Genomic DNA, 27,625 nt, shown 5'->3' with positions numbered 1-27,625 from the left:
GAGAAGCGTAGGATACTTGGTGCTTGTTCACTGTCAAGGGCCGCATTTTGTAACGCTCCATTTTATTTTCCCTTTTTATCATTCGGCGCACCGAATGGCCAATTCCGGCGATAAATGTTACGGCTGACTAAGTTACGCAACTCGGTCACCTGTAAGCTCTCTTGCCCAACAGCTGCGGGCTCGACACGGGGGCCTATTAATAACTTGCACTTCACGGGTTGGTTCACTCGCATATCTCGTCTACGCGCCGTTGCGTTTACGGCGGTCCCCCGCGGCCAATTCCGCATTCGCGTCTCGCGTGGCGACCTCGCCGCGCACGGGTGTTGCGGCCTGTGCTTGCGTGTGCGGCGGCGGCGTGTCGTCGAGTGGGACGTGCGCCGATGACCTCTCGAGGTCGCTCACTCGTCACTTGTGCGCTTCCTCAAATCGGAAGGGCCAGTATTTGCATTCCTACCCTCGCAAGTTCCTTTGGGGTGTCCTCTTGCACGTCGTGCTTCTTCTATACCTCTCAGACGCGATACATGCAAAGAAAGCTACATGTTATGTTTGCTCGCTTGATACGAAAAGGGCACTCGACTTTTGTAGTTCTGTGCACTCCTTTGGCTCAAGCGCATGCTGAAGTACTGTACCGTTCTGCATCGCATTTGCGTGTAGCGCGCTAATGGGCCTCAAAGAGGCCAAAGATACGTGAGTTTTCTAAGAGTGGTGCCAGAGTTAGCATGGATATATCTGTCATTTTAAACGTCTAGGACCGTTGCTTTGCATAGCAATCAAGAAACGCTAGCATATAGCGTGACAAAGCAAAGTGTGGGCAGCGGAGCGCTCGTGCTGGGTCGCGTTAAAAGTGACAGCGAGGACATATAAGTCGCCGAGTGGTGACGAAAATTCCAGAGGGGAGAACTAAGTGCGTGCTCGGAGACTTGATTGCCGGCTGACGCATCGCGGGGTTGACAGCTTGGAGTTTAGTGACCTTCACACTATCTATATTGGCTTCAACGCTGCTCCTGCTGCAGCTTCGCATGTATAGCTTGCGTCGCCTTAGGCATGATCTCGGTGTAAAGGCGTAGGGTCAGGCTGCTAGCCCTAAGATAACTTGTTCTTGGGCTAGTTGGCTGACACTTGACGAAACCGGCGTACCGAGAAAGAAAAGAAGAAGAAAAAACGCAGGACCGGGCTTCATGGCCCGCAGACCTAATATGATAGAGTCTTGTTCCGAAAATTCAGAATCAAAGCCATTCAAACTGTACGAGTTCTTTACGAATGATGGAATTCCAATATAAGGCAAATGCAAGAGCCTGAATTTCTGCTTAGCAAGGTCACAGTGGTGTCCGGTTTGTGTTGTTTGTATATTCTCTTTGTTCTTTCGCTGCAGTGGCTTCACATGCTAGCCCTGTGCGCAGAGAAGCAGCCATTGTGTGTGTGTGTGTGTGTGTGTGTGTGTGTGTGTGTGTGTGAGAGAGAGAGAGAGAGAGAGAGATGGGCACACGTCGTTGTCCAACGAAAACTAAGCAATCATTAAAATAGCGTAACGGAGATATAAAAGGTGTTTTTGTTTTGTTTTGTATTGCAGCACATTTTCGTGTTGTCAGTGATCATAAAGTGTATAATATTAACTTATTAATTAACACATTAAAAATTATGAAGTTTTACGTGCCAAAACTACGATCTGATTATGAGGCATGCCGTAGTGGGTGAGTGGAAATTTGGACCACCTAGGGTTCTTTAACGTGTACCTAAATCTAAGTACACGGGTGTTTTCGCATTTCGCCCCCATCGAAATGCAGCCTCCGTGGCCGGGATTCGATCCCCTTATTAACTCATTAGTTATCTGATATTGCGTAATTACTTTCAAAATGATTAATTTAGAGCACACAAGTCGGTCAGTGCCCAAGGCATGTCCGTTTTACATCCTGAGAGTAGCATCACTTTTGAGATATATTCATTTCTAAAATCTTCCGCCGAATACTTTGGCGTTCCAGATACAAAGGGCTATAAGGGAAAACTCTTCCGTTTTCTTTCTCTTTCTTTCTTTTTTTTTGTTCTTGCGTCATTTGCGCTTCAGATAAGCTTTGCGTCTGCAGTCACTGTTGAAACAAACAGAGACCGCTAAGTAGGGACCGCGACGAGTGTCCCTACCTGCTTGGTCGCATGCAGCGAAATATAGTGTCAGTTCTCTAGCGCCGTGTTGGTTTACTTCGAATCCGTTTCTATGTTTCTTTACTAATTTTTATTTTTTATTGACTTGTTGTAATCCATTACATTACGTCTCCTTTTCTGCACGATCACATAATAATAATAATAATAATAATAATAATAATAATAATAATAATATTATTATTATTATTATTATTATTGTTGTTATTATTATTATTATTATTATTATTATTATTATTATTATTATTATTATTATTATTATTATTATTATTATTATTTAACGTGCCCAGGAACAATCCTAAGAAGGTCTAAGTGCTGGCGCACGGCTATACAAAATACGAATACAAATACAGAAAAATAAACATGAAATAGAAAACGACAATTATAAAACGAATAGTTTACAACCAGCAGAAGCCAAGGTGAATTAACAAAAAGAAGACAAGAGAAAAAGAAAAACACGAACAATGTGTGAGAGTCAATAAAAACCATAAGGTTTTAATACTGGCACACAGGCAATCTAACAAAAAGATAATGTACTGCTTAAAGAAAAAATAATAAAGAAGACACAAGGCACGGGGATGTGCGGTAGAAGGAGGATATATCAATCAATCAATCAATCAATCAATCAATCAATCAATCAATCAATCAATCAATCAATCAATCAAATACGTTTATTGAAGTGCCCAGGAACAAACTTGAGGTTCATGGTGCTGACGCACTCGGCAAAACAATGCACAGGAAAAACAGTGAACGCTTACACACATACGCACGCGCGCACACATAAAAAAAAATAGTAATTTGGCGAATAGAGATTTTAACAGAGCATAAAATGAGTACAGGAAGAGAATACAAAGTAAAAGAGGATAAACAGAAGAAAGGATTAGAGAATGACGGAAAACACAACAGATATGAGAATTTTTGTTCAGTTATTGAAATTCCTCTGCAACTCCTTTCAGGAAAATATTAAAATTAGGCATGCAGATATCCAGGCACTCTGAATGGGCGTTATATGTCGCCTGCACTCTAGACAGAGGGTCACAAAAATCTGAAGGCTGAAAGGCACAAGTTTTCTTGTGCCTTTAAAGGCACAAGAATATAAAAATTCTGCAGGATGTAAAAACACACATTATAAAGCAAGTGCGAGCAGCAGATTTTTTCATGTATTAATTTGTGAAGAACATTCGATTTGCTGCGTCTACAGGTGAAGGTAGGTAACGTGGGTGTCTGTGTTAGCTCTATGTGGAGATGGAAGGCTTTTGACAGAATCGATGTTTAAATATAGATGTGCGCTAATAATAATAATAATAATAATAATAATAATAATAATAATAATAATAATAATAATAATAATGCATTCACAGCAGGCCGCATAATGGAGCTTCTACCCTGGCGTTATCACGTTTAGTGTGTCATGTAAGACAATGGAGATACTACGCCCCATTCCGCTTGCGCGGCGTGATGGGGATCGGACAATTTTCAGGCTGCCTCGCTGGCGTGGGAGGTTGTGAGCAGTGCGGGTCCTTCGGTTCACACATGGCCGCGCACTTTCCACAGATGCGCTGATGGTTGCACGGTGCGCCCGTCTGGCTTTCGTCCCTTCACGTGCCTCTAGCTGCGGAATATTTGTCAAGCTGTCGAACGCCTTAAAGGAGGCCGCGGAAATATAGAGAGCGAATATCACAGAGGAGATTAATTTGCCGAATCGCGCACCAATCGGTGTATACTCGGAGGTAGTCGACGCCAGAAACATTTCACGATCAAAAGCTTCGCGGGTGACCTGTGGAAGAATCGGTGACGCAGGCGATGGGCGAGAAGACAGGCGGGGGCTAATATTGTGCTTCGATATCTCGAAAGTGGTGCTAGTCTGCGGATTCTTAGTAAATCGACGCGTGTTTAATTTAACCGGCTCCATTTTCGTACTTGTAACTTCGGTGACGCTAGTGACAGGGATATGCGAATAATCGTTGATATTTCGAATACGAATCGACTACTTCAGTTTAAAATCGAAGGGCTCGAGTCAAAACGAAGTACTACAACTCGAGATGTCAGACTGGATTCGATGAGCGATGCACATGTCACACGTGCTACACTTTCGGGCGTGCTCGAGTGAATGCAGAAAGCGCTGCTCCACGTCATTTTCAAGCATGCTTTATGAACCTTTTCTACACAATCATGCTTTGTCTGTCAATCGCGGTCGAAAATTTCGATGCAGGTCAACACCAACGGAGATCGAAAGTGAGCAGCCTCAGGCTGCGAACAGTTAGTTACAGACAGTGAGGTCACAGACCACTTATGTAGCTTCTTTGCGGATATCGATGGCACACGTTTACTTAAATATAATGTACCGTGAGGTAACCCATGGGGCGAAAAAAAAAAAAAAAAAAAAGACCTTGCAGATCCCACGCACTGCGGGGAGTCTGTCTAAGCGAAGCTGTGGTAAGCCGGTAAGACGAAGCGGCACATTTTGACAGGAGACGTGTAGCGGACTCGGGCAGCCGAGAAATGCTACACAGCCGACACCACCGGCCACAGCATTTCAACCTTCGGACGCCGCAAAGCCCTCGCGCGGTAACAGCTGCACCACAAAAACACGAGAGATAGCCAAAGAAAGTTACTCGATTTAATAATGGAATGGTGCGCTATTTAGATTTGTTGCTTCATTGCGTAATTCTGTTGATCCAGCCGTTGGAACGTCTGTAGGGATGAAGTGACTCGTTACAAGGTGACTCGTTATGTGTGCGCGTTCCGGTGTTGAGCTATTTAGCAAGAAAGTAGCAGCAGCAACTACGGTCGGCAAAGTGCGGTAATGTTCGCCTGAAAAACTGCCCTTTTGGAGGGGCATCAGTTTTGGCCGAACATGCGGCCTTACTGTATACGAATAATGTAGCTTTGAATGAGGCTCCTACGTTACGGTTCTGAGGCAGCCTCAAAAGCATATCTATCCGTAATTGCTGCGTTATTCAAGTAGTCTTTCGATCGAAGTAATTTGCTACAGCAGCCTCAAACCCCTATTTCGAGATAAATATTGGTGTCGCCAACGCACCATCGTATGACTGGAAAATAATCAATTAGTAGCATGCACACCAACACGGCCGCGGCGGACGTTGCGTCGGAGGGCACGCCAGAAAGCCAGCGGTGTGATTTACAGGGTGCTACCTAGCTCTACCCACCAAAAAGGCTCCAAGCGTGAATGGGCACGGCCCGTTTCCCTCTCTCACAACCGACGCCGTCCGACCTAGCAATGTAGGGAGCCGGAGGGCAAGGAGAAAGCCTGCGAAAACCTCAGACGTTTTCGCGCCCTTTTTGAGCCGCGTGACATATATGAGCCAATCAGGCTGGACATCCCAGTGGTTGAAAGGTTTGATTTGACCACTTAGCATTCAGTGCTTTCACTAGCTTTCCTGAATCAGTCGCCGGTCGTTGTCGTTAGCGGCTTGATGGAACAAGATACGCGGCTAGCGCTTTTTTGCGCTGCATCCTATCCCGTGCTATGTTGTGTTAAAGAGTACAATCTGCGGTTAGAGGATGGGCATAAGTGAACAAGCTTCATGTTCGATTCGTCGCTAAACGGCTGCCTTCGCAGCGTGTGTGCACTTCAAAGCCTTGCAACGTCCGTTTATCCTCTTCGGCGAGTTGTACGAACAACCTCTGCGTGTCTCCGTGTGCTTGTGTTGTGCTGCTTTGCGCCAGCGTGCGAGTAGTGATTTATTTGTGGGTTGAGTACCGTCTGAGCTTTGAAGGCCAGTTTCACTGTGGATGTACGAGTACCTTCTTGGATTTTATAATTTGTGAGTACCGCTCGCCGGAGGTGTATTCGTTTTTATACCACCTGTTCTGCTTAGGAACCGTTCTTCTTTGTGTGTCATAGCTGTCGCATGTGATGTAATAAAGTCCGTATTAAACTGTGGCCCGTAGAACTTTTCATAGTGTGTAGGTTGCTTTCTTTTTATTGTCTAATAGTAACTTAGGCAAGGCATAAATAGTAGGATGATAATCCCGTAGCTTTTTGTCCGCGTTCAGTGCTGCACTCGACCAATCCCGGTCTCAGGCGTTTTGCAGGAGAAAAAGAAAAAAAAAAGTAAATGAAATTGCTTGCGCCATTTTATTTTCTCGAAGTGTTGCGGTCATCCCTACAACCCAATAATTCCAGTAAACATAAAAACTGAGAAACTATAGCCAGCACTACTGCAGTATTTAGTATTAGAACGTTCAGTAGTACGAAGACCTGCGTTTTTCTTTGCAAGCTATGGAAAAAAAGAAAAAAGCTTACCGCTGCTCTGTTCTTGCCCAAGTTACGGCGGCAAGATCGTATTTTATGGTCCGAATCGTTCAGTATAAGACTTCCTACTGTTACTTGCCGGGTTTGTCAGAAAAAAAAAAAAAATGCATTTGCCTTCGGCTCGGCCTCTTACGGTCTCCTCGACAAATCGCGCCGGGGAGCCCTGGTGGGCACTTGTAAGGTTTGTCGAGGGTGCCATTAGTCTCCACATCGCACCGCCACCTCTTCCGCGACAATGTAAACAAGTTCGAAGGCCCTGTTTTGCCGTACTGCAGACGCTAGAAGTTACATAGCCGCCATTGTCTTCGTCTGCGCCTGTCGGTATGTCCGCATCTAGACACCGGCGAGCTGCAAAAACGAATCTCGAAGGCCACAGTTAATTTTCCGCTGCGTTGTTAAAATTTGAAACAGTTGTTCGTTATAATACGGCGGATAAAAATTGCGATTTAAACTGCTCCGGAGAGTGATATAGGCTGGTCGGCAAACTGCAGTAATCTCTGATATGTTCTTTTGCACACACCTTATGCTACCACATAGTCAAAAATAAAAGGCGAAATAAGTAACTGAAAAAAAAAAAGTTATTTTAGATAACTTATTCGCAAGGATATTTCCGCCTATACCTTTGCGTTAAAAAGTGGCGAACAACTCTTGGCGTGTTTCTGTGCCATTTTAAGTCACAACACGCTTCTTCTTTTTTAAGGGTGAGCCTTGGATGAAGGAATTTGCATCTACGGGTGGATTGTTCGATATTATTTTATTTGTTACAAAAGCAATGAGGTGCGGTTAGCTTACCATCAGAGGGGTAGCAGCGGGGCACCTATACATGGCTGAAACTAGCAGGAACACACTGGATGAGTTTGTGGCGCTGTTGCCAGCTTTGTAGCATCATCGCCATGGAACTTTATTTGTGCACCCTTTAATGACGGTGTATAAAAGACAACGTTTTCGGTTTAAACCACAGAAACGATGTTTTCCACAATTCCGTTGTATTCTGTCGCGCACCAGTGTGTACGCGAGGGGTACGACAGAAATAGCAGTTCGTGTCCGCACTTAGGGGGCACTAGGCTCCTTCTGTTTTCAAATATGTGTTTGCACCGCTATACTTTCCAGTTTTTTTATTTACTAATATTATTATTGTTGTTGTTTTAGGATTTCGCCGTCCCAAGCAATACTTTTTGTGAGCTAGGTGTCGAATCGCGCCACCTATGATGCATGACCTTTACTTTGCGAGGGCCGGTCCTGGTGGACACCATTCCTCGTGGAACAAAGAGTTTTCGTGGACATCAGGGCTCGTGGGTGAGCAGAGTTGTGAAGTTCACGTCGGCTTGATTGCGCTAGCAAGCAGCAGCGCGTGTGTGCTCGGAATCGTCCGCTGGCTGCAGTCAAGAGTCCGTGCGCGGATCCCTAACTCTTCCGACTGCTTATCGTGAAGTCATGTTCCACAGCAGGTGCGGCGTTCCTGCGGGGTGGATCCGCAAGGTCTGCCAGCGAAAAAGTGGACGCACAGCGGGTAGATATGACGTGTACATTTACAGCCCCCAAGGTCGCAAATTCAGGTCACGAAGAGAACTGACAGCGTTTCTCGGTTACATTGGTAGTGGTCTATCAATTTCCGAGTTTAACTTTTCCGCTGCAAGGAGGGAGTGCGAGGCCGGCTGTTCTGATTGTGCGAGCCAGAAATGTCTGCCGGGTCCCAACGAGGCACCACCACGGGTGCCTTCAGCAGCAGGTGACGAAGCCTCAACAAGCGGGGTTTCTGTGACGAGCGGGATCAGCGGGCCACTAGCGCCGCTCAAGGGGCACTCGGAGGAGGTGAGTGCTAGGCCTCACGTGGCACCTTCTACTGCCACCGCGTTCGGAAAGGACTCCGACACTAGGGATGAGCATGCCGAGAAAGCCAAGGATGTTGCAGTCGACAAGGAGATGCAAACTGGAGAAACTCAGGTTATCGCGGCGAAGTCTGACTCAACTTCGTCAGCGGTTCACCAGCTCGAGCGGCAGCCCACACCTGGGGAAAAGATGGCGCCTGAGCCGAAAGACGATCCCGGTCGCGCGATCGATGCGTCTCGTGACCGACCACAGCGGCCAGACGAAGCTAATGGGAAGCCAGCCGTTGAGGCGAATCCAAGTCTGGCGCCTCAGCAGAAGAGTTTCGATGTCAAGAAGACATCGTCGAAAGAACGTCACCGGCTTGCAAAGGCGACTACTTCCAACTCAAAACCGAACGCCAAGAAGCTTGGGCTGAAGAGCAAGCTGGAAGCAAGGCGGAAGAATAAGCTCAACGTGAGTAGTTCATTGTTCAAGAAATTTGAACGGGTCCCGCCAGCTAAAATACATTCGACCTCCGAGAAGCAGCAACCTGACGCAAAGAACGAGCCCCAACCAGGCCCGTCGCTAGAGGATAAGAAGGAAGGCACGCCTTCCAAACTGTCCATCGAGCTTGAGGCAAAGCCGACAGTTGAGGCGAAGCAGAACACCGAGCCCAAGAAACACCCATGTGGTGCGCTCAAGTGTGACCTCACCGCAGGTGCACAATCGAATTTAGATCAGGTCGAAAAACCTCCCTCAACCAGTGGTGGTCAGCCGCCTGTTGAAAAGAAGCTCAAGACGAAGAAAAAGTGTGCGCTGAAGCGTAAATTCGTAGAGGACAACGTGCTTTTCACGGAGTTCCACCTCATCAAGCGTGTGCCTGTAGTTAAACCGAAAGGTAGCGAGCGAAAGTGAGTGAAAGCAACCATTTGGGTGAGCAGGCGTTCAGTTTTTGTGTTCGACAGACTGGGAAGAACACGTGAGTGATGGGAGGTAGGAATGCAAGCCTGCGTACTACGCGTCCCTGGATATGAAGGAGCAAAATATCTTCAATCGTGTGTGTTGTGCTTTTTTTTTTTTTGTTCTTCCGGTTTTAAGAACATTGTGTTCTTGTTTTTATTGTGGATTGACAATTATTGGGTTTCAATAAAATTTTGACATATCGAAGTCTGTGTGCTGGAATCGCATTCTGTAACGATTCGGTTTCCTAAGAATTCACTTTGCAAGCAGTGATTGGTCGCCACCTGGGTGACGCCATCGCCTGTTATGATGACGCGACGCACACGTCAATCATGCTGAAACCGAACCACCGAACCCGTTGCCTGCTACGAAGCTAAGTGGCGTGGGTGCTTCGGTGAGATCCGGTAATGCCTAGTAAAGGAGGCATTGGATCCAGAGACGCTGTGCCGTGTGCAGAGCCTGTGCGTGCCGTGTGCACGAACGAGAGCGGCGTTCAGAGCAAAATGGCTTGGGGAAGCTTATAGTAGGGGGGGGCAACTGAAATTTGGGAGTGGGCCAGCTTAATTTTCAGGATGCGCCAGCCTAAAATTTGGGGGTTGACCAACTTAAATTTGGGCAGGGCCCAACTTAATTTTGGAGGTGGGACAAATATAATTCGCACATGGCCCAACTTGAGATTTGGGGGGTGGGCCAACCTAAACTTTGGTAGTGGGCCAACTTAATTTTAAGAAAACGTAGACACGCTTTCCTGCGCCCTTAATGTAAGTCACATCGTGTTTTTCATAGATTCGCCGGCACAAAGACATAAAATACAGAAATAACGTGTGCTTTTCTCAACTCTTGTCGCCGCGAGGTGGCGTCACGTCGCAAAAGCGTCTTCCATACGTCTTCCATGTAGGAGGCTGTGATCTCCCAGACGGCTCGGAACGCATTCCCTTACATGGCCTCGAAGCTGTCTCGGGCTGTCTCCTTGGCTGTCTACGTAGACTGTCTCCGACGATGGCCAGAATTGGAACACACCCTAAGAATGGCCGTTTTATTTGAAACCAACAACAAAAGATGGTCTTTGTCTTTCAATTTTTGGCGACTATGCATTGAGTATTATTTATTTTTAAAGCGCTGGGGCTATCAAGGCTACGCACTTCATCGCAGCCAAGTGAGTTCATTGAACGCATTCGCTGGCAAGTGCACGCCACAGACAACCTGCGTATGACCCTAACGGCGAAGTGCACTTGCCCGAAGTGACACTGACCCGAAGTGACACTGACCCGAGACCTGTTTTAATGCACGCTTCTGAGGACAACCGAAATAGACAGTATCATGTATTTGTTTTACTTTATGAAGTGCAATAAGTGATTGAAGCCTTAAATTATGGCCCGTGGCCTAAGAATAGTTTGGAAAGCTTGGGGTTTCAAACATAGAATTTCATACAAAGCTATATGGCTTGAAAAGACGGCCAAGCCGAAATAAAATTCATTGTCGAGAAAAGTCTTAGCCGCTTGACTACAGTTGTCGCCCTGTTGGTTCTTGCAGTCTCACCTTTCGTGCTTTTGGATGGGCGCGGTCTGAATAGAGTTTCATACTACTATAACTAGATGGAAATATGGCGCTTCGATCGTTCAACTATCATGGGAATTTCTGGAAGTACAGGCTACGGATTGGTATACGTTGATTGGCGAACTATTCTACAGGTATCTTTTTTCGCAGTTTTGCTTTCGCTCCAAGCACAATATGCCTATAACCCGCAGTGGGGCAGTGCGGCGCAAAGCTCTTTGCCTTTGTTCTGTAACGTTGCTCGAAGTGCCGATAGCGCGCTGGGCTAGCGGCTGAGCCGATGTTTGTGTCGCGGCGTGGTGATTTATAACCTGCCAGTAACTTTTTTTCTACTAGTGATGCACAGTGCAATGGAAAGACAGCTGACTGCGTGCATAACACATTTTGTTTACTGCATAGACAGTTGTACTTCTGGTGGCTTGACAACCAAATTTGATTGAGGGCTTCATTACACATTGCTCGTTTATGTGCTCATTGAGATGTGTGTTTCAGCACATTTGAGAACTCAAACTTACTTGTTGTAGGAAAGGTTGCCGCCTCCAGGCTGTAGTCTGCTGTCACAAAACGGGTAAGCGCAAAGCCACGCCGTAACAGCTGCTGGCGCGCGCTTCAGAAGCGGTACGTCAACATAAATTATAATGAGGCATACTCGTATGAGGCCACAAGCGTCCCAGCTAGCACTGCTGCAGATGTGCTTAAAAGTACTTGAAGACGTTCCGCAATCGCGACAGCTGACGCAGCCTTTCAAAAGAGCGAGAAAGTTCGCAAGTGCCTACAGTCTGCGTTCGCAGTGACCAGGCGTCGTAGCAGACGACACTTGTAGCATTTCTCTGAGGCGCAACACTTTTATCACAATAGAAACTTTTTATTTCCATAAATATTTGATGAGTAATTTTACATAAGCACATGCATGGTTGTTATTGTAAAAAATAAATAATTATTCACTTGCGCTAAATCGGGAAGAAATTACAGAACAATGGATACCCTGGTGTGCCCTGGTGGTAAACCGTGCTCCGGTCTCAGTCATACAAACGTTATGCAATGTATCGTGCATTGTATAAAATACTGCAGAAATAGAATTAGATATTACGCGAAAATATTTTAATATATAGCTTCGTTTACTGCGCCGCAAGCAAACGCCACTAGCCTAAAGATCGAAGTTAATCAGAAACCTGTAATCATTCCGTGGAGGAAGGAAAAAAGATCGGAGGGAGCATACCGCAACGCTGTTAAAGCCAAAGCTTGTGGACCAACACGTGATCGCACGTCAAAGTGCGCGGTTGGTTTTCGTGTTCCTGCTCTGCAGGTAAGAGCCACGGCAGGGCAGCTGAACAAGCGCGCACTGAATAAAAACTACTTGCTACTGGGAACCAAACGTTTCAGCAAATCTCGATTCTTGCTTCGTGATCTCGACGCAAGAGATCACGTTTTGGGCCACCACTGTGGCTTCACGGAGCGTTCGCTTGTCAAGGCTGGCTGTGTGACGCAATGCTCCCTCCTATATTTTTCCTTCCTCCATGCATCATTCCCACGTAGGTTGAGGCGACTCTCAGGAGAACCCCCGTAGACACTAGCTCCACATTTCCCTCTTGGGCATTTATTTAGGAACTCTATGGGCGCGGTGAAGGCCTTGGGGACATATTCTGCGATGATCACTTCGGCGATGCTACCGCCTTCGCGTGACGTAGTGCTCAATCAGCCAATCAGCGCGCGCCTGACGGCGATGCTATCGCCGAACTTGATCGCAGAATACGTCCCTTGTCTCAGCCCGAGGCAACTCGGCCGCGGTAGCGCGCAGTGTGCGTCGCGCGTGGACGCAGTGGCTTCGTGCGATAGCACTTTTTGATGGCTTGGTCCAGTGTGGTAATTCTTGTGAGCGCAGTGTGTAGACATTTGTAGCCGCTTCTTTCATTGATGTCTGTCTAATGCATCATACTCGCCTTTTTAATTAACCACTCCTACCGAAGGTCTGTAATGCAGGCTGGCAGTGCTTGATAAATTCTAACGAGGTGCTCCACCTAACACAACGCAGCCGTGTTTCAGCTTTATAATCAACGCTTTTTTACAGCGAAGCTGTGTACCTACACCGTGCAAGGAAAGTTTTGTGTCGTTGTAAGCAAGAAAGTCCCCATACGTGGGCCGATCACAAAGATAGTGCAATACCGGCACGACCCGCGGCGGAGGTGAAGCAGGCGTTAAGCACTCCCCATACGTGGGCCGATATCGAAGATAGTGTAATGCCGGGCCGACCCACGGCGGAGGTGCAGTTCGCCATTGAGGGGCCCACATACACAGCTGCGCTGGTTATCTTTCTTCACAGAGTGAAAGGGCACCGAGTTTTTGTTTATTTATTTATTTTTTAATAAAGAGTTCATGCAGCGGCAGCTTCGCTTCGTTTCTTTTGGGAAGGGAGATAAAATGAACGGCACCGACTGCGCGGTCGCTGTGGTCATCGCTTGTTTGCGAAGTTATGTCACGTGCTATAATGCCGCTGCAGGTGGCGGCTCAGTAATTGGCGAACTGGTCAACTTTCGACAGTAAGTGTAGCAGGTGCCGCGCCATGTCGTACGGAAGGCCCGAGCCAGTCGCACAATTTGTTTCAACAGCGTTTTGTGGCGTACTGAGGATGAGTTAACGGTCGTTCCCTGATTGGTTAAATGGATTTCCTTGTTCTGGTCGTTACGCATGTCGAGGAGGGAGGAACGTTTGTTGTTCAGCGGGTTATTGCACCATGCGAATTTTGTACTGCTGCCGTCATCTATTTCTAGTCTCATCATCATCAATAACATCATGGCCAGAGAAGGGAGCCGTGCGTTGTGGCCAAGTTGACTTTTGGAGCGTCGAAAAAATTTTTGCTTTTAAAGATCCTACTTTGAATTAATCGAGGGGAAAACATGTGCATTTATCGCTGGTACTCGCTGCGCTAAGTATTGCTGTGAGAGGTTCGGTATCCCGTCTCTTGTCAGCTCTGCCTTGCACGTGCAGTACGCCACGAAAATTTGTAACTCTTGTTGGGACATTTGAACTCCGTCTATTTATTTATTTATTTATTTATTTATTTATTTATTTATTGGTGTGGAAATAAAACCAACTGTCTCCGGGCTAGGGTTGTTCTTGGCACTGAGAGGCACCGTATTGCGGAGCGCTTATCTTATAGCGCCAGATTTTTCTGTTATCTTTATTTAATAGGGGTGGGGGAATCTATGGGGTGGCTGTACGCGGAATCATCGTGGCAGCCAACGAGACGCTTGTGTATGTGTGGTGCGTGCGTGCGTGCGAAATTTGGGTTCGAAAATCGATATTCGGGTAAAAATGTGTCAAAACCTCGCTCAGTGATATTTGCTACAGAATTATGCTGCTCAAGCATTGTCATCGCGAGTTATTTCAGCACAGAAACAGACTCGAATCTCTTGTTCCCTATCGGCGCACCGTGTGGAACCGTGACGCGAAAAAGTAACTCTTCGCACCATGTCGCTGCGGTTTTGTAGAGAATACACTGTGTAGCAGGATGCTTGTCAGTGCGCACTACGTTGGCGATGGGCCTGTATAATTTCGTCCTGGTTCGAGTTACTGCGTATGAGCATATCCCGTGAACTCTAGTTTTGGTGATATTGCGCAGTCGGGGTGTGGCCGCAGGTGCCTCTGCGCAGCAGCGTTCGAAGGCGACGTGCCGTGCGTGGTGGGTCGCCTCGCCGTGTTCTTCTCCGCTCTGAAGCACGTGAAGCAGAGAGCTACGGGTTGGTGCTCTGTTGGTCGGTGCTGGTGCGAGAACCGCGCGCCATTTGAAACGAGCCGGGCTTCGGCGCACTGCTGTGGCGCGGCGCGCACTCGTCATAGAAGAACGAGGAGCCCCGCGGTTCGCGACCGGAAGCGCGATCGTCCCCACTTCGCGGCTGGGGTTCGTCTTGATGAGCCGCTCGCGTTGGCGCTGGCAGTTTGTAAACTGGGAATGTCGCCAGCGACTGCGGCGTTTCGAGTTGTTTGATGAGGACTCTTAGTTGCGGTTAACTGCCTATATTTTGTTACGTCGACATTAAAACCCGAACTGAATATCTATGGTGGAATGACATATATTGTCTTGATGTTCGTCGATCGCTAATCGCAAGGGATTCATTAATTCTGTAGCATTGCGTTCGTGCGGGGCGCAACAACGACAAAGAAGAAGAAAAAAAAAGCTTGCAGAGTCCGATGATTCCGATTCACTTGATTGATTTACTCCACTTCTCCTTGAGCTGCAGCCTGGAGTTTTCGAATAGCATGCACATGCTCCTGCATGGGCTTCTGCCTTTCAACCCTCGGCCAATTCTTCCAGTCCGACGACGAGCGTGTATTTTGTGCCGTGGCGGATACTGCACAGATAGCGACAGCCGACGCGAAGCTTTTTTTCTTTATATTTCGTAACCTCATAACTTTAGCTGTTTGCCGTATAAAAGGCCGGCCAGTTATTGCTCAAGTAGCAGTTCGTTGCAGAGCAGAACATTATCGCGCGGCGTATCGCTGAATGGTTTGTGGTACACCATTGCCAACTCTTTCGCAGCCGATTGCAGAAACCTGTAAAAGGACCTTTCCGCAACGACCGTTGTGCATGCACGGGCTTTAGTGACAGCGTGTAGCACGTTGCCGACATGCCTTGCCCGCTGCGATGACGGGTCAAGCAGCCGGCGGCGGGACTACGCAATGCCCTCATTCAGAATCCTCAAGAGTGTTTCCTAGGCTGTTAAACGTGCATCTTCCGTGTTCAGGGTACAGGCGGCGTCAGCATCAATGCTCGTACAGTATATCGCCTTCATTTCGTCGGTGGCGGTTTCGCTAACACAGTTTCACAGCGAAGCTGTCTATGGCTATAGGATCCCGGGATCTTCTCGCGTCCGTCACGGTGGGCGGACACGAAACCCAGGTGGGCCGATCCCGGCGGCAGTGCAGGGCCAGGAGCAGTGGCTCATACCCCCGTAAGGCGTTAAGGGAACACACAGCACAGCTTTCGTTTCAATACGAAACGCACAAATAAAAAAAAGAAAGCGTCAAACCACATGATGACGAGGCGCGCGCTCGTCCGCGTTGATCAACGTACGTTGCCACAAATCTCTAGCCGGTGGTCGTTGTCGGAGACTTTAACGTAGACATCTCAAAACAACTTGAGGCAAAGCGCAAAAAAGCACGTCAACAGAAGCGAACGAAGAGACAGCGCTACTAACTTCTGTTACCCGCCGCGGTTGCTCAGTGGCTATGGTGTTAGGCTGCTGAGCACGAGGTCGCGGGATCGAATCCCGGCCACGGCGGCCGCATTTCGATGGGGGCGAAATGCGAAAACACCCGTGTACTTAGATTTAGGTGCACGTTAAAGAACCCCAGGTGGTCGAAATTTCCGGAGTCCTCCACTACGGCGTGCCTCATAATCAGAAAGTGGTTTTGGCACGTAAAACCCCATAATTAAAAAAAAAAAAATTAATTACTAACTTCTGTTGTCGTCATGCTTTTTTGCGGTTTGCCTCAAGTTATGCAGTACCAACTATCCCACTCAAAACTCTTGATCTCTTGATCTCAAAACAGGAAAGAAAGCAGGGGTTCACCCACTTCGTTAAAGACTTTGGCCTCGGTTACTTCAACGATCTGAGTCAACCAACGATCGTACGCGGGTCATGTATCGATTTAACGTTGGCCGAACAAAAGTTTCTCAAATAAGAACGAAAAACGTCAGTGTTTCATAGCGACCAGAAAGCAGTTATAGCAGTCATTTCAAAGTAATAAATAAAATAAAGGTTTCGTAAACTGCATTGAAACGCGTTTTCGTGTCATACATCACTTTGAAGAGCAATGTGCGTAATGGCCGCACACGATGGGATCGGTGTTTGACAAGGTGCTCTACACATTAGGCGCAACATATTCGCTGACCAACCACCTTCACAAGAGTGAATTAGCGGTGATTTGTTAACGTTCGATTTAAGCGCTACTCCTCTCTTGGCGCTGTTTACGGCCCTCAAGTATCCGCTGCTCTTCAATTGAGTGCGCAACCTGCTTTACAGACTGAATCAGCCGCACCTGTTGGATCACCGTCTTATAGTGCGGTGCTGCATTTCCGACGTGCGTTCACGGCGGCTGACGAAGTGGGTCGCGTTCATTCCATCGGTGGTAGGATGGCGTGCCCCGTGCCTGGTCGCGACAGCCAAATCGCGCACAGCTATTAGCACGCGTGCATACCTCGCCGCATGTGTGTGGCGCCGCCGCCGAGCGATTCTTGGAAAGTGCGCTTATCCTTGCTTTAATGTCCCTCCAACGGAATAGTCTGGCTTTAAGAGGCCCTCTATGTCAAAATTTAAGTGTGGCTATTGCTTAAAAGAAATCTTTATGTTGCATCTTGACTTTCTTGGGGGAGTGCCATATATATGAACCGAGATACAAAAGTATGTTTGCCCTAGCATATATTATTTTTTTAGCTGTTTACAAGAGCAAAACAGAGGACTACCTCGCTATATATAGATAGCAAAAATACATGTTTCGACGTGATGAAATAACGTCGAAATCCAATAATAATAAATTAATCACTAACGGTATGAAAATTATTGTTGCCTTGGCACCCGTCTTCACATTGGCGCAAGAAGCAGTAATTCACTCAGTCTAACGGTACACGAGAGCCAAAGCAACCGACTTCCGGCGCTGTCGTAAACTTTGCCCCCTATGATCCTGAAAGAAATTCGGCAGGTTGCATGAGCTGTACACGTAGTCGCCATCCGTAACTTTATACGCGAAAGCTGCTGTAAAATTTGGCCCTGCTTCAAAAACATTCTTGTCGCTTCAAACTTCGTCCGATTCCCGCCATCTGCATCTTGCGCTCGAAGAAATACCCGCCGCGGCGGCTTGCCTATGACGTTCTATATATACTGCTCAATACGAGGTCGGCGTTCGATTTCCGGCCGCATCGTGATGGGTGCCGAATGCAAAAACGCTCGTGTACCCCGCTTTGGGTGCACATTGGAGAACCCCTGGTGGCAGAAGAACGTTGAAGAACCCGCAACTGTGCGCAGCGAAATGTTGACGCCTTTTGAGCGCTCTTAAACCGAAGATTGTATCCCTACTCTCACGTTATAACGGCCGCTGGTTGCCGCTGTGGCTGTGCAAGGCGCTACTGCGCGCGATTTCGAAAGTGTATTGCGTCTCGTCCGCCGAGTGAAAGCGGCTGGCGATACGGTGCTATATGGTGTCCCGCCGACAAAGTGCGCTGGAGCCGGCACAGCCGGGGCCGGAACCTCTGTGCGTATTAAACGACGTCGTATGTCGGAAGCGTCTGCGGACTGTTGCGCAAACTGGGCCACGTTGGGGAGCCAGACGGAAACGAAAACGGCTCAGTTGCGGCTGATAAGCAACTGCCACCGCCATGCACTGCCGGAACGCTTCCTGCGCTTTGGCAGGTCGCGCCTGGCAAGTCAGCCGCGGCTCCGACAAGAGCCGGGCAGAGGCTGATGGCGACTCGGTTGCCACAACGGCGCGCCTGCAGACCTTGTGGGCTGCAGTGAGGCATTGCAGCGCGCCCCTCGTGAACGATGCATTTGACTCGCATGCGGTGTCAACTTGCAATGCGTAGTAGCTGCGCAACAAATTGCAGGCTGGTCAAGTCGCGCTTTCTGTTGGCCTTTGTCCTTTCGGGAACGTGTGCAGCAAACAGCATGGATTTTGAAATGCTCTAGCTAAACGGATGCGAACGTATGTAGCGCCTATACGAACGAACGCACATTTCTTTCACCCACCATGGAATACTGTTTCCAGCTGCTTCGCCCCACCCGATGTTCGATAATTGTGGAGTTTAATGTCCCGTGACTGTACGGTGCGAGGTACACCGAGAGGGCTCCGGATCGACCATTGTTTGACCCAAAGCACGGTACACGACCGGCATTCTTGGCGCCTCGGAATGCAGCTGGAAATGCAACCTGCGTGCTTGTGCTCAGCAGCACAACGCCATCGGCCGCCGCAGCGGGTCGAGAATTTTCGATAGCGTCACCGACAGTGCGAATATTGTAGGCCGGTATGGCATGTCATGCTCACTTTCGTTTAGCTCAGATATTCGCAATAATGCTAACGCGTACGATTTCGATGACACTCGTGCTGAACCTCATGCATGGCCGCGCATTCAGCGAGAACGGCTACAAGCAGGTCTACAGCTTTTTAGTGCAACTCGGTACCGATACAAGGTATAGTAAATCCCTGTGGTAATGTAAGTCACACGCATATTTTGCGCATTATTGGTGAGCAGCTTGCGCACAGCCGTGCTCAGACGCTGCGGCTCTGACGCTAAGGGGCTCTGGGGCTCCTCAGCGTCGCCAATAGGCCCGCATGCAGCCTGATGCTTTTATCTGCTCATCGTCACCGAACACAGTGTTCTCTCGCGCGGAGACGGTTCCCCGTGCATCCTGCGCGAAACCGAGTCGCGCGCCTTGGTACACGGCGTGCAATCTGGACTGGTTGCTAATGAAGCTTGGGCGAAGCATGCATGCAGAGAAAAACTGGATGGGGGCTAACAAGTGCATGCGCCGAGGCACACCGCTGTGAGATGAGTGATGGGGTGCAGGACCTCAGCTTGACTCTGATGAGCTGTCATCTTCCACTGAGGAGTCGTCGCTCATTGAGGAGTCGTCCTCCTCCTCTTCCTTTTTCTTCTTCTTTTTCTTCTTCTTCTTCTTTACGAGGCCCAGTCGTTCACGCTCTTCGCGTCGCTTGACCTTCTTGTCGTCGAAGCCGTGATAAACGTAGTTCTCCATGACGAGGAAGTGGTTGGCCATGCCCAGGCAAATTGGAGCAAAGCACAGCAGGAGCACGAAGGCGAGCACGTGCGCGAGCCAGTAGCCCTCGGCGCCTGCCACGAAGGTGTCGCAGAACAGGAGCAGCGCTGCGTTCAGTGTCTGGAAAGCCGGTTCGCAGCCGCCGCCGCCGCCCTGCTCGGCCAGCTCGGCGTTTGCCCAGCGCAGCCTCTTCTCGGCGTCGCTCATGTACTCGTTGTAGTAGCGGCCCACCGAGGCGGTCAGCGGGTCCATCCCGCTGATGTTGCCCTGCACCAAGGGCCGCCACTTGCGCGTCAGCTGGTCGCGCAGCGGCCGCTGCCTGGGCAGGTGTCCGAGCGCGTCCACGAGCGCGCGCACTGCGGCGCCCGAGTCGCGCACGGCGCTCGCGTTGCGCAGCAGGTCGGCGCTGAGCCGCAGCACTTGGGGCGGCTTCTCGGGGCTCTCTTTCTTGTCGGCGGCGGGGGCTTCCTTCTTTGTCTCGTTGCCGCCCTTGCCCCCGCCGGCCCACTCAGGCGCCTGCAGTTCGGACACCGAGCCGCCTTTCTGGCACTTGGTCAAGATCTCGCTCGGCACGAAGCCGCCCCACGCGCCACCCCGCTGGTCAGCGGTCCACAGCGCGTACGACATCTGGTCCAGCACCTTAAAGTTCTTCGAGCGGAATGGCTCGCAGACGTACACCTCTGCGGCGCCGGCCACCAGGTACAGCTGGGTGGCGATGTACGAGGAGATGATGAGGGAGACCATACCGGCAGCGGCGCTGTACACGAGCATCAGGCCGCCCGTGTTCGACTGGGCAGAGCGCACAGTGGGCCGCAGGTCGTGGTCTTGTGCTGCCATACCCATCCCGGCGATGGCCACGATGGGCGCCACCAGCGTGATCACCACCACCAGCAGCATGGGCAGCCCCGTGAGGAAGCTCATCCAACCCACCGCACCGCCGTCGCTCTCGTAGCTCGCCAGCTTGTTGATCGGCGTATCCAGGCCCCCACCGCTTTGCGCCATCATGCGCACTCGCTCCTCAGCTCGCTCCAGTGCGTCCCGCACCTTTCGTAGGAGTTGCTTACGCTCCGCCACTGTGGCATCCTCGACTGCGCGGGCCAGGTTGCCGTAGGCGACCTGGCGCGAGCGTTCCAGCTGGCCACAGCGACGGCCCACGGCGCTGAACAGCGCGGCCAGGCTACGCTGTCCTTCGGACGATAGCGAACGTGACAAAGAGCGTGCGTCGTGTCTGCACTCGGAAAGCACGCTACGTGATGGCAAGCCAGAGTCCATGGCCACGCGTCTCTTGACAAACTCGCCAAAGTCATCGCGAAACCGCGTGTTGAGCGTGTCCACGATGTGCCGGAGCCTGCCCGGCGGAGTAGCTTCTGGCTTCTTGTCCTTGTCCTTGCCTTTGTCGTCGCCGCCGCCAGCCGAAATGCCCTTCAGGAGGGTGACGGCGGAAGCGTAGTTGTCGTAGCCATCGCTCACGGCCGAGCCCATGTCCGATTTGTTGAGGAAGAGCGCCACGGCGGTGATGATGAGCGCCACACCGGTCAGCGAGACCGCCATGCAGTAGTACTGGTAGTAGTCGTCGTACTCTGGTGTTATGATCTGCAGGCGCTCGCCGCCGCACTTCTTGGCGAAGCGCGCCCCCACGATTCCCAGACCTCCCGCGGTCACGGCTAGGAAGAAGAACCAGCTGATCCACACAAAGATGCCCATCATGCCCTGCTGGGATGACAGCGCGGACCAGAGGCCGCCCAATCCGGGCGCCTGTAGTGCTTCTTGGGCGAACTTGAGCCCGTCTCCGGGGTCGCCGGCGAACATGGTGAGCAGCGAGCGACCGATGTCACTCCACACGGGCACCGTTACGCCCGAAGGCTGCAGCGCGAAGCTCCCGCCACCACCGCCGCCATCGCCGCCAGCGGGTGCCGCTGTAGTCTTGGCGCCGCCCTCACCTCCTCCACTATCTGGCGCCTTCTCGGGCGGCTTTTCTTGTGCGCGCACCAGTAGACACAGCAACAAAGCGGCCAGCGCAGGCCGCCGCATCACGGTTCTGCGGGGCCGCCTCGGCGCAGCATCGTGCAGGCAGGGCCCGAATGAGCGGCTGCGCGTGTCTCGCGATGGCCATGGGTCCGGCTTCCTGACGGATCGCATCCTACCGATGAGGAATCATTCCTTTCGGTACATAAGTAGCTCTGTTCTGGGTGATCCGTTTTTATTACTTCTCTCTGTGTAGCCTTCTTTTTGTTTGTGCATACCGTTATTCTCCCTTTAGTAGTCAACGAGGCGGAGTTTTACCGTTGTGGAACATCGACGCATGCCTCGGAGGCGATTCTATGGTACCGAGCGCACGGCTCATATGACGTGCGGTCTCTACAACGCGCCTTGACTAGCACGAATTTGCAAGAGCGCTCATGATAGCCATGGCTTGCTTCAGTGCGCCGGAATGTGTCATTGCGAGCGCTTTATGACCGTGCCTTTCGAAGCGAAGACACCGTTCAATACACGGACCAACGTTCATTACACGGACAGCATATGTACAGTTTATAAGGACGCCCTGTAGTTTTGTGAGTGTAGGGATGTTCTCAGCAGATCCTCAAAACGACCCAACCTTGCCGTATTCTCCGGCCTTGGGACGTTCTTGGGACATAGGAGAGCCACTGTGTACCTTGCTCGCATGTCCTCATTGAAAATGAAGCGATTCAGACGGAAAAAAAAAAAAAGAAAGAAAACATGTGTATGTAAAGTAAGCTTTGCAAAGGAGTGGGCGAAAATTTAAATTTCGTAATCGTGTCGAAAAACGAATATTTTAGGAAAGCAACCTTCGAATATCGAATGGGATAACGAATAATTCTCGTTTCTAAGCAATGTGAAGTGTAAAGCCTGCGTGGAGTCCGTTTGCTAAATAAGGTTTGTTTAAGTTATTTGATGCATGCGAGTAACACCGTTCATATTGGGATGTCGGCTGAACTGAAGAGCTTATAAATTATAAACTAATAAGTGTGAGAAAAAGGGGAAGCCTTTCTTGCTTTTGTCGGCAAAGTGCTGGAGCACAGGTGGAGCCATATAGGTCTGGCGCTTATTTGTTATCCGCTCCGCCTAGCTTCTAGACTATTGTGCTCTACGAAATCAGCTACGTCACATAAGGCGTTCGTCTTTTTTGTCGACACTCCCGCCTCTGAAAATTAGCGCACTGTGTGCCATATTTAATGATGACTGTATTGGAACACAAACGCTCTAGAAGTTTCCTACAAAATGGGGTTGGAAGCTTCTAGAAACATTTATTGGAAACAACAAAATGGAGTTGAAAAAGGAGACAGGTGGTCCCAGCCTGTCATCTTTGCTCGTACAGCTCCAGCCAATCAGCAGCGGCCGAAATGGACAGTCAGCGAAATGCAAAAACGCCCGTGTCCCGTGCATTGGGGGCACGTTAAAGATCCCCTGGTACCACGGCGGCCGCATTTTGATGAGGGCGAAATCCGAAAACACCCGTGTACATAGATTTAAATGCACTTTAAAGAACCCAAGGTGGTCCAAATTTCCGGAGACCCTCACTACATCGCGCCTCATAATCAGATCGTGGTTTTGGCGCGTAAAACTCCATGATATAATTTTTAAAGATCCCCTAGTGGTCAGAATTAATCCGGAGCCCCCAACCCGCCGTGGTTGCTCAGTGGCTATGGTGTTGGGCTGCTGAGCACGAGGTCGCGGGATCGAATCCCGGCCACGGCGGCCGCCTTTCGATGGAGGCGAAATGCGAAAACACCTATGTACTTAGATTTAGGTGCACGTTAAAGAACCCCAGGTGGTCGAAATTTCCGGAGTCCTCCACTACGGCGTGCCTCATAATCAGAAAGTGGTTTTGACACATAAAACCCCATAATTTTAATCCGCAGCCCCCACTACTGCGTGCCTCATAATCAAATCGTGGTTTTGGCACGTAAAAACCCTCGCCATAGCTACAAAAATTCTTTAAACAGACTCAGTTTTTATGCCACCGATCATATGCAATGATATAGCTATGTCAAAAAGGACATTGTAACGTAATGATGTTGTCCTCAAATGGGCGTAGTGGGACATTTCACGAACAGGTGCCCTCAAATAACCTTACAGGTACTAGAGTTACTGTTCATATTCAGTACCTCTAACGGGTACATATTGAGGACGTCGTCATGCGGGCGTTTCAGTCGTGATGCGTCCTGGGCCTATTGTAAGTCCGCATGTAGACATTGGGGACATTTTGAGAGTGCCCTTATGATAATAAGACTTGTTGCTGGACTGGTATCATTATGCTGAAGAGCATAAGGGTACCAACCCTTGCAACTGGTTCATTATGGGCCAGTCCGCACCGATATTCTCGTTTGTCTTTGTTGCGGTGCATCTTCTTCCCTTCAATCCTTGGTGGGATACTCCGTGTCGTCTGTAGTTGAGGCCAACTTCTGCTGAGTCATTTCTGGGGTCCTGGAGCAGGAATAGCGACACGCGCTGTGTGAGCCACCGAAAGCTGCGCTGTTTTATTGACGTTACCCGTGGGCACCCTTTGACATAAGTACTTGATCTGTCATTCTTGTGTGGATGTGTCATCTTTTCTAGCTACCATCTTGATAAACTCCGTCTGAAGTCTACAGCAGCAAGTAGCACGGCTCATACTTTCTGCTTGCTACCTCAGATATTGCTTTCGGGGGGGGGGGGGGGGGGGGGGGGGGGGAGGACGTGCCCATGTGTCACCCCCCCCAGGCTATGCCACTCCAACAGCCTGCACGTGCCGGGCGTTTCTGTCTTGCTGGCGACATCGTCAGCCATTACCAACATTAAGGAATCATTATAGAGCGTCGCCGTCCCTCTTTTGCTCCCCGCAGTTCAGCTGAGAAAGGCTATCTCAAAGTCAATACCTTACTCTAATAAAGATGTACTCCTCACCAGCGACAGCGCACTGTCTCGGAAGCATTTGGTCTGCAGGACCTGTTCCCTTTAAATTATTTCACCATTTCGTGCTTGTCCAGATTTTCCGAACGCGATGTACTGCCATAACTCAGTCTCAGCGGGAAGGCATTTTATGATTCAAAAACCGTCCGTGATGAGGAAACCGGCTCGATCATGAATATGTGAAGAGGGTGCCGTCATGCTTCTTCGAGTGCCAGACGGTGTGGTCGCGATTGCTGATCGCGGCGCGCTCTGAATCCACTTCGATGCGTCTCAGCGGTGACGTACGTGGTTAGAGTGTTACGTATCCTTTTTTTGAATGCCGCGACCGTACCTTCGCTTGACGCGTTTTGGTTCCCCTGTAGCGGCGGCGCTGCAGTGGCGTCGCGTATTTTAGTCGCGTAATCCGGGGGGGGGCGTAGCAGGTCTGGAACGCGCGGCTGGCGTTTGACCAGACGCGCACTCAAGCCCGGCCGCGTGTAGAGCTCCGGCTTGCTTGACGCGCGTTCACTAGTTAGCGACGACAATGCCGCGACTACGAGCAGCAGTGCGCGTCGCTCAGTGCACTGCCCATATGTATTCTAGTTCACTGTAGTACGGTCCTGTGTTTTTGTCTCGTGGTGGCTTACTGGATCGAGCATGGCTCGCAGCACATGTGGAAATAGATAAGCTGACCATAAGCGCGTCGGATTAGAGCAGTCCTTTTTTTCTCTTTTTTTTTCTTTCGTTCTGCTATCCCTCCTGGATCATGAAGCTTTAGCTTCAAGTGTGCTAGAATACAGTACGCTCTTAATATAGTTGAACCCTTCTGGGTGTATATTTGTCCCACAACGATAACCATCATCTGCCTTGCTTGTGCTCACTACTTTCCTGTCTAGAATGCTATGTCACGCTGATAATGCGCATGCCATTCCTGACTTGGAAGTACCAGGCTCACAGCGTTAAAGAAATGAAATATGGGCAAGACGGACGATGATTATCGTTGTGGGAAAAGATGTGCCCTAAAGGGCGAAAATGTTTTTAAGAGTGTGCACTCTACGTTAGCTTGAAACCAACTTGCAAAACGCAGAAACACTTTAAATGAAGTTAGTTGCACTTGCACTTAAGAAAAAAGGAAAATGAACTGAATTCTGCCACTGTAGGCAGCAGAATTGCTGCACATTGGTAAGTTTTATAATAATAATGATAATAATAATAATAATTATTATTATAAAAAGGACAATGAAACAAATTTTGCAAATCTGTAACTCTGCACAGAAAACAGCTATTGCAGTTCTGCGAACTTACCTTTCTTCGAGCATCTCAAGCTGAGTTTCCAACTATACGTGAAACTACTGCACTAGGGTTTTGCAAGATTCAGTTCTATTCACAAATTAGTAATCTACTTCAGAGCAATGTATAACACAAATTTTGCCCCCTTTAGATGTTTCAATAAGTCCAGATTAAAGAATTCTATAATTTTTTGTTGCTGATCAAGTTACACAGTTGTTAACTTTGATACTCCAGTTAATTGTTATTTTTATTTTATTTTGATCAGACTGTTTTCAACAACTTTTATAATAAACAAAAGTGTTAATGCCATTAAAATATCTGCGCCATACAATCAGTAGCCTTTTTACAACGTCTTATTTTAAATGCAACAAACCTGATCAAATTCGTAGCAGCACTGTGGATGCCGAGCAAAGCGATTTCTCCGTTTTGCAACTCCATGTATTTAGATAAACTCCTGGGGGCTTCCTTCACCGGAGCTCCTTTCGTGGCCACTGCGGCTTGCATGATGTGAGGTACAATTGGCTCCAAAAGTTTGCACACCGTGGGATATAAGAGAGAACTATTTCCGCAGTTAGCTGGCATGCAGTCTGATGTTCAAATTTGTAGCAGTTTTATTTTTTATGGTCACAAATTGCTTGGAAATGCAATGTTTTCTCAGGTCCCGTGGTTTGTAATCGTTGTTTCATTCCAAGTAGACATGGTGTGTGATAAAGGCACAACGGATCTGCTGCGTGGTTCGTTTTCGTTGTGCATAAAAAAGATGCCGTCGTCTGGCTTTGTGCAGGAGTATGACCTTGAGCAGAAGATCGACCTGGAGATTAAGATGCGCGAGGGCACAACCAAGCTGCTTGCCGTGTGTCAACACCGGCCTCAGAGCCTCGAAGCGGCCAAGTCGCTGCTCACCTCGAACGAGCGCATGGCCGCCTATGTTGCCGAGCTGCAACGCCGCAAGACAGCCGAACGGCCCAAGCAGTCGTGAGTGGAGCCAGCAGGATCGCTTGATTGGCTTTAGTGAAGCGCGCATTGGGAAACGAACTGTTAAACAAAATTGTACGAATGCTTTGCCCTGTTTATTTCTGTTGACTAGAATATGCCCGAGCTCGTTGGGTGCACGTTGCATAAAGAGGTTTCCAGCAGAAAACACAGACCTGAACAGGCGGGAAGAAGACACACGGCAAACCATTGGACTAGCAGTTGAATTTTTAATATTTGCTGCAGCACACAATACGGCACTAAGAAACCAGTGCTGTGCCATGTTTTGCTTGTCACGTTGATAGCCCATTCTTTCAGCTGACAGGCCGGTTTTTCGTGGGTAGCATTTACTAAACAGCATTAAACAATATGTCACCTTGTAATACGAGGGTCACTGTGATATAGACACACGGACAACAGAAGTAGAAGTGGAATCTATTGTCCGTGTGTCTATAACGCAGTAACCCCCGTATTAGAATATGAACTTCCACCAACTAGCCCAACTTGCCGCTCTACTGCAAGATGTCACCTGTACACCCCGAAAAGCTATTAAACACACACACACAATATTATGATACGGTACAGACAAGATGAAGATGGTGCTTAATTCACATATATGATTAGACAAAAACTTGCGTTCACTTCTAATATTTTCAGACCAAGTCAGGATATGTTTGAACTGATTAAAAAAAAATCACCTGTGACTGCACTTTTCCGCCTTTACAGGTTGATTTATTTCTGGAAGAGGCGAAAATTCCCTGCTCTGACATTGCAAATATCCAGGGAAAATTACAAAGATGCTCTAGTTAACTTTTATTGACTTTCAAGCACCTGTTGTAATCGTGAAATTGAAATAGCACATTTTAAGGATGCATATCTCAAAACTGATGCTAGTCTGATGCTAACGAAGGTGATGAAACTGATGTGAAGCGGACATAACTTCACT

The 27,625-nt window shown here is 49.0% G+C and overlaps 2 protein-coding genes across 4 annotated transcripts in view; both read left to right on the top strand.

The window, feature by feature from the left end:
- The window catches only part of LOC126545268 (rhotekin-2-like), a 196,181-nt gene that overhangs the window by 136,981 nt on the left and 31,575 nt on the right, over window positions 1-27,625 (top strand). For 2 of the 3 annotated variants that reach the window (XM_050193055.3, XM_050193053.3), the window contains exon 2: window positions 26,492-26,682. In XM_050193055.3, the coding sequence (XP_050049012.2) occupies window positions 26,492-26,682 (191 nt within the window). Of the gene's footprint in view, window positions 1-23,632; window positions 23,723-26,491; window positions 26,683-27,625 lie in introns of those variants that run through there. The other variant, XM_055061318.2, reaches the window with a different exon arrangement.
- LOC140215206 (uncharacterized) lies at window positions 7,549-9,409 on the top strand. The gene has a single exon (XM_072285897.1). The coding sequence runs from the start codon at window positions 7,868-7,870 to the stop codon at window positions 9,155-9,157; it is 1,290 nt and encodes a 429-aa protein (XP_072141998.1). The 5' UTR covers window positions 7,549-7,867; the 3' UTR covers window positions 9,158-9,409.

This window comes from Dermacentor andersoni, chromosome 1 (assembly GCF_023375885.2).
Source record: "Dermacentor andersoni chromosome 1, qqDerAnde1_hic_scaffold, whole genome shotgun sequence".
Taxonomy (NCBI): domain Eukaryota; kingdom Metazoa; phylum Arthropoda; class Arachnida; order Ixodida; family Ixodidae; genus Dermacentor; species Dermacentor andersoni.
This window is presented reverse-complemented; position numbering and strand designations above follow the sequence as displayed.

What these genes read in the sequence shown, in the direction of transcription:
- LOC140215206 (XM_072285897.1), top strand. Translation starts at nt 7,868, where the DNA reads ATGTTCCACAGCAGGTGCGGCGTTCCTGCGGGGTGGATCCGCAAGGTC.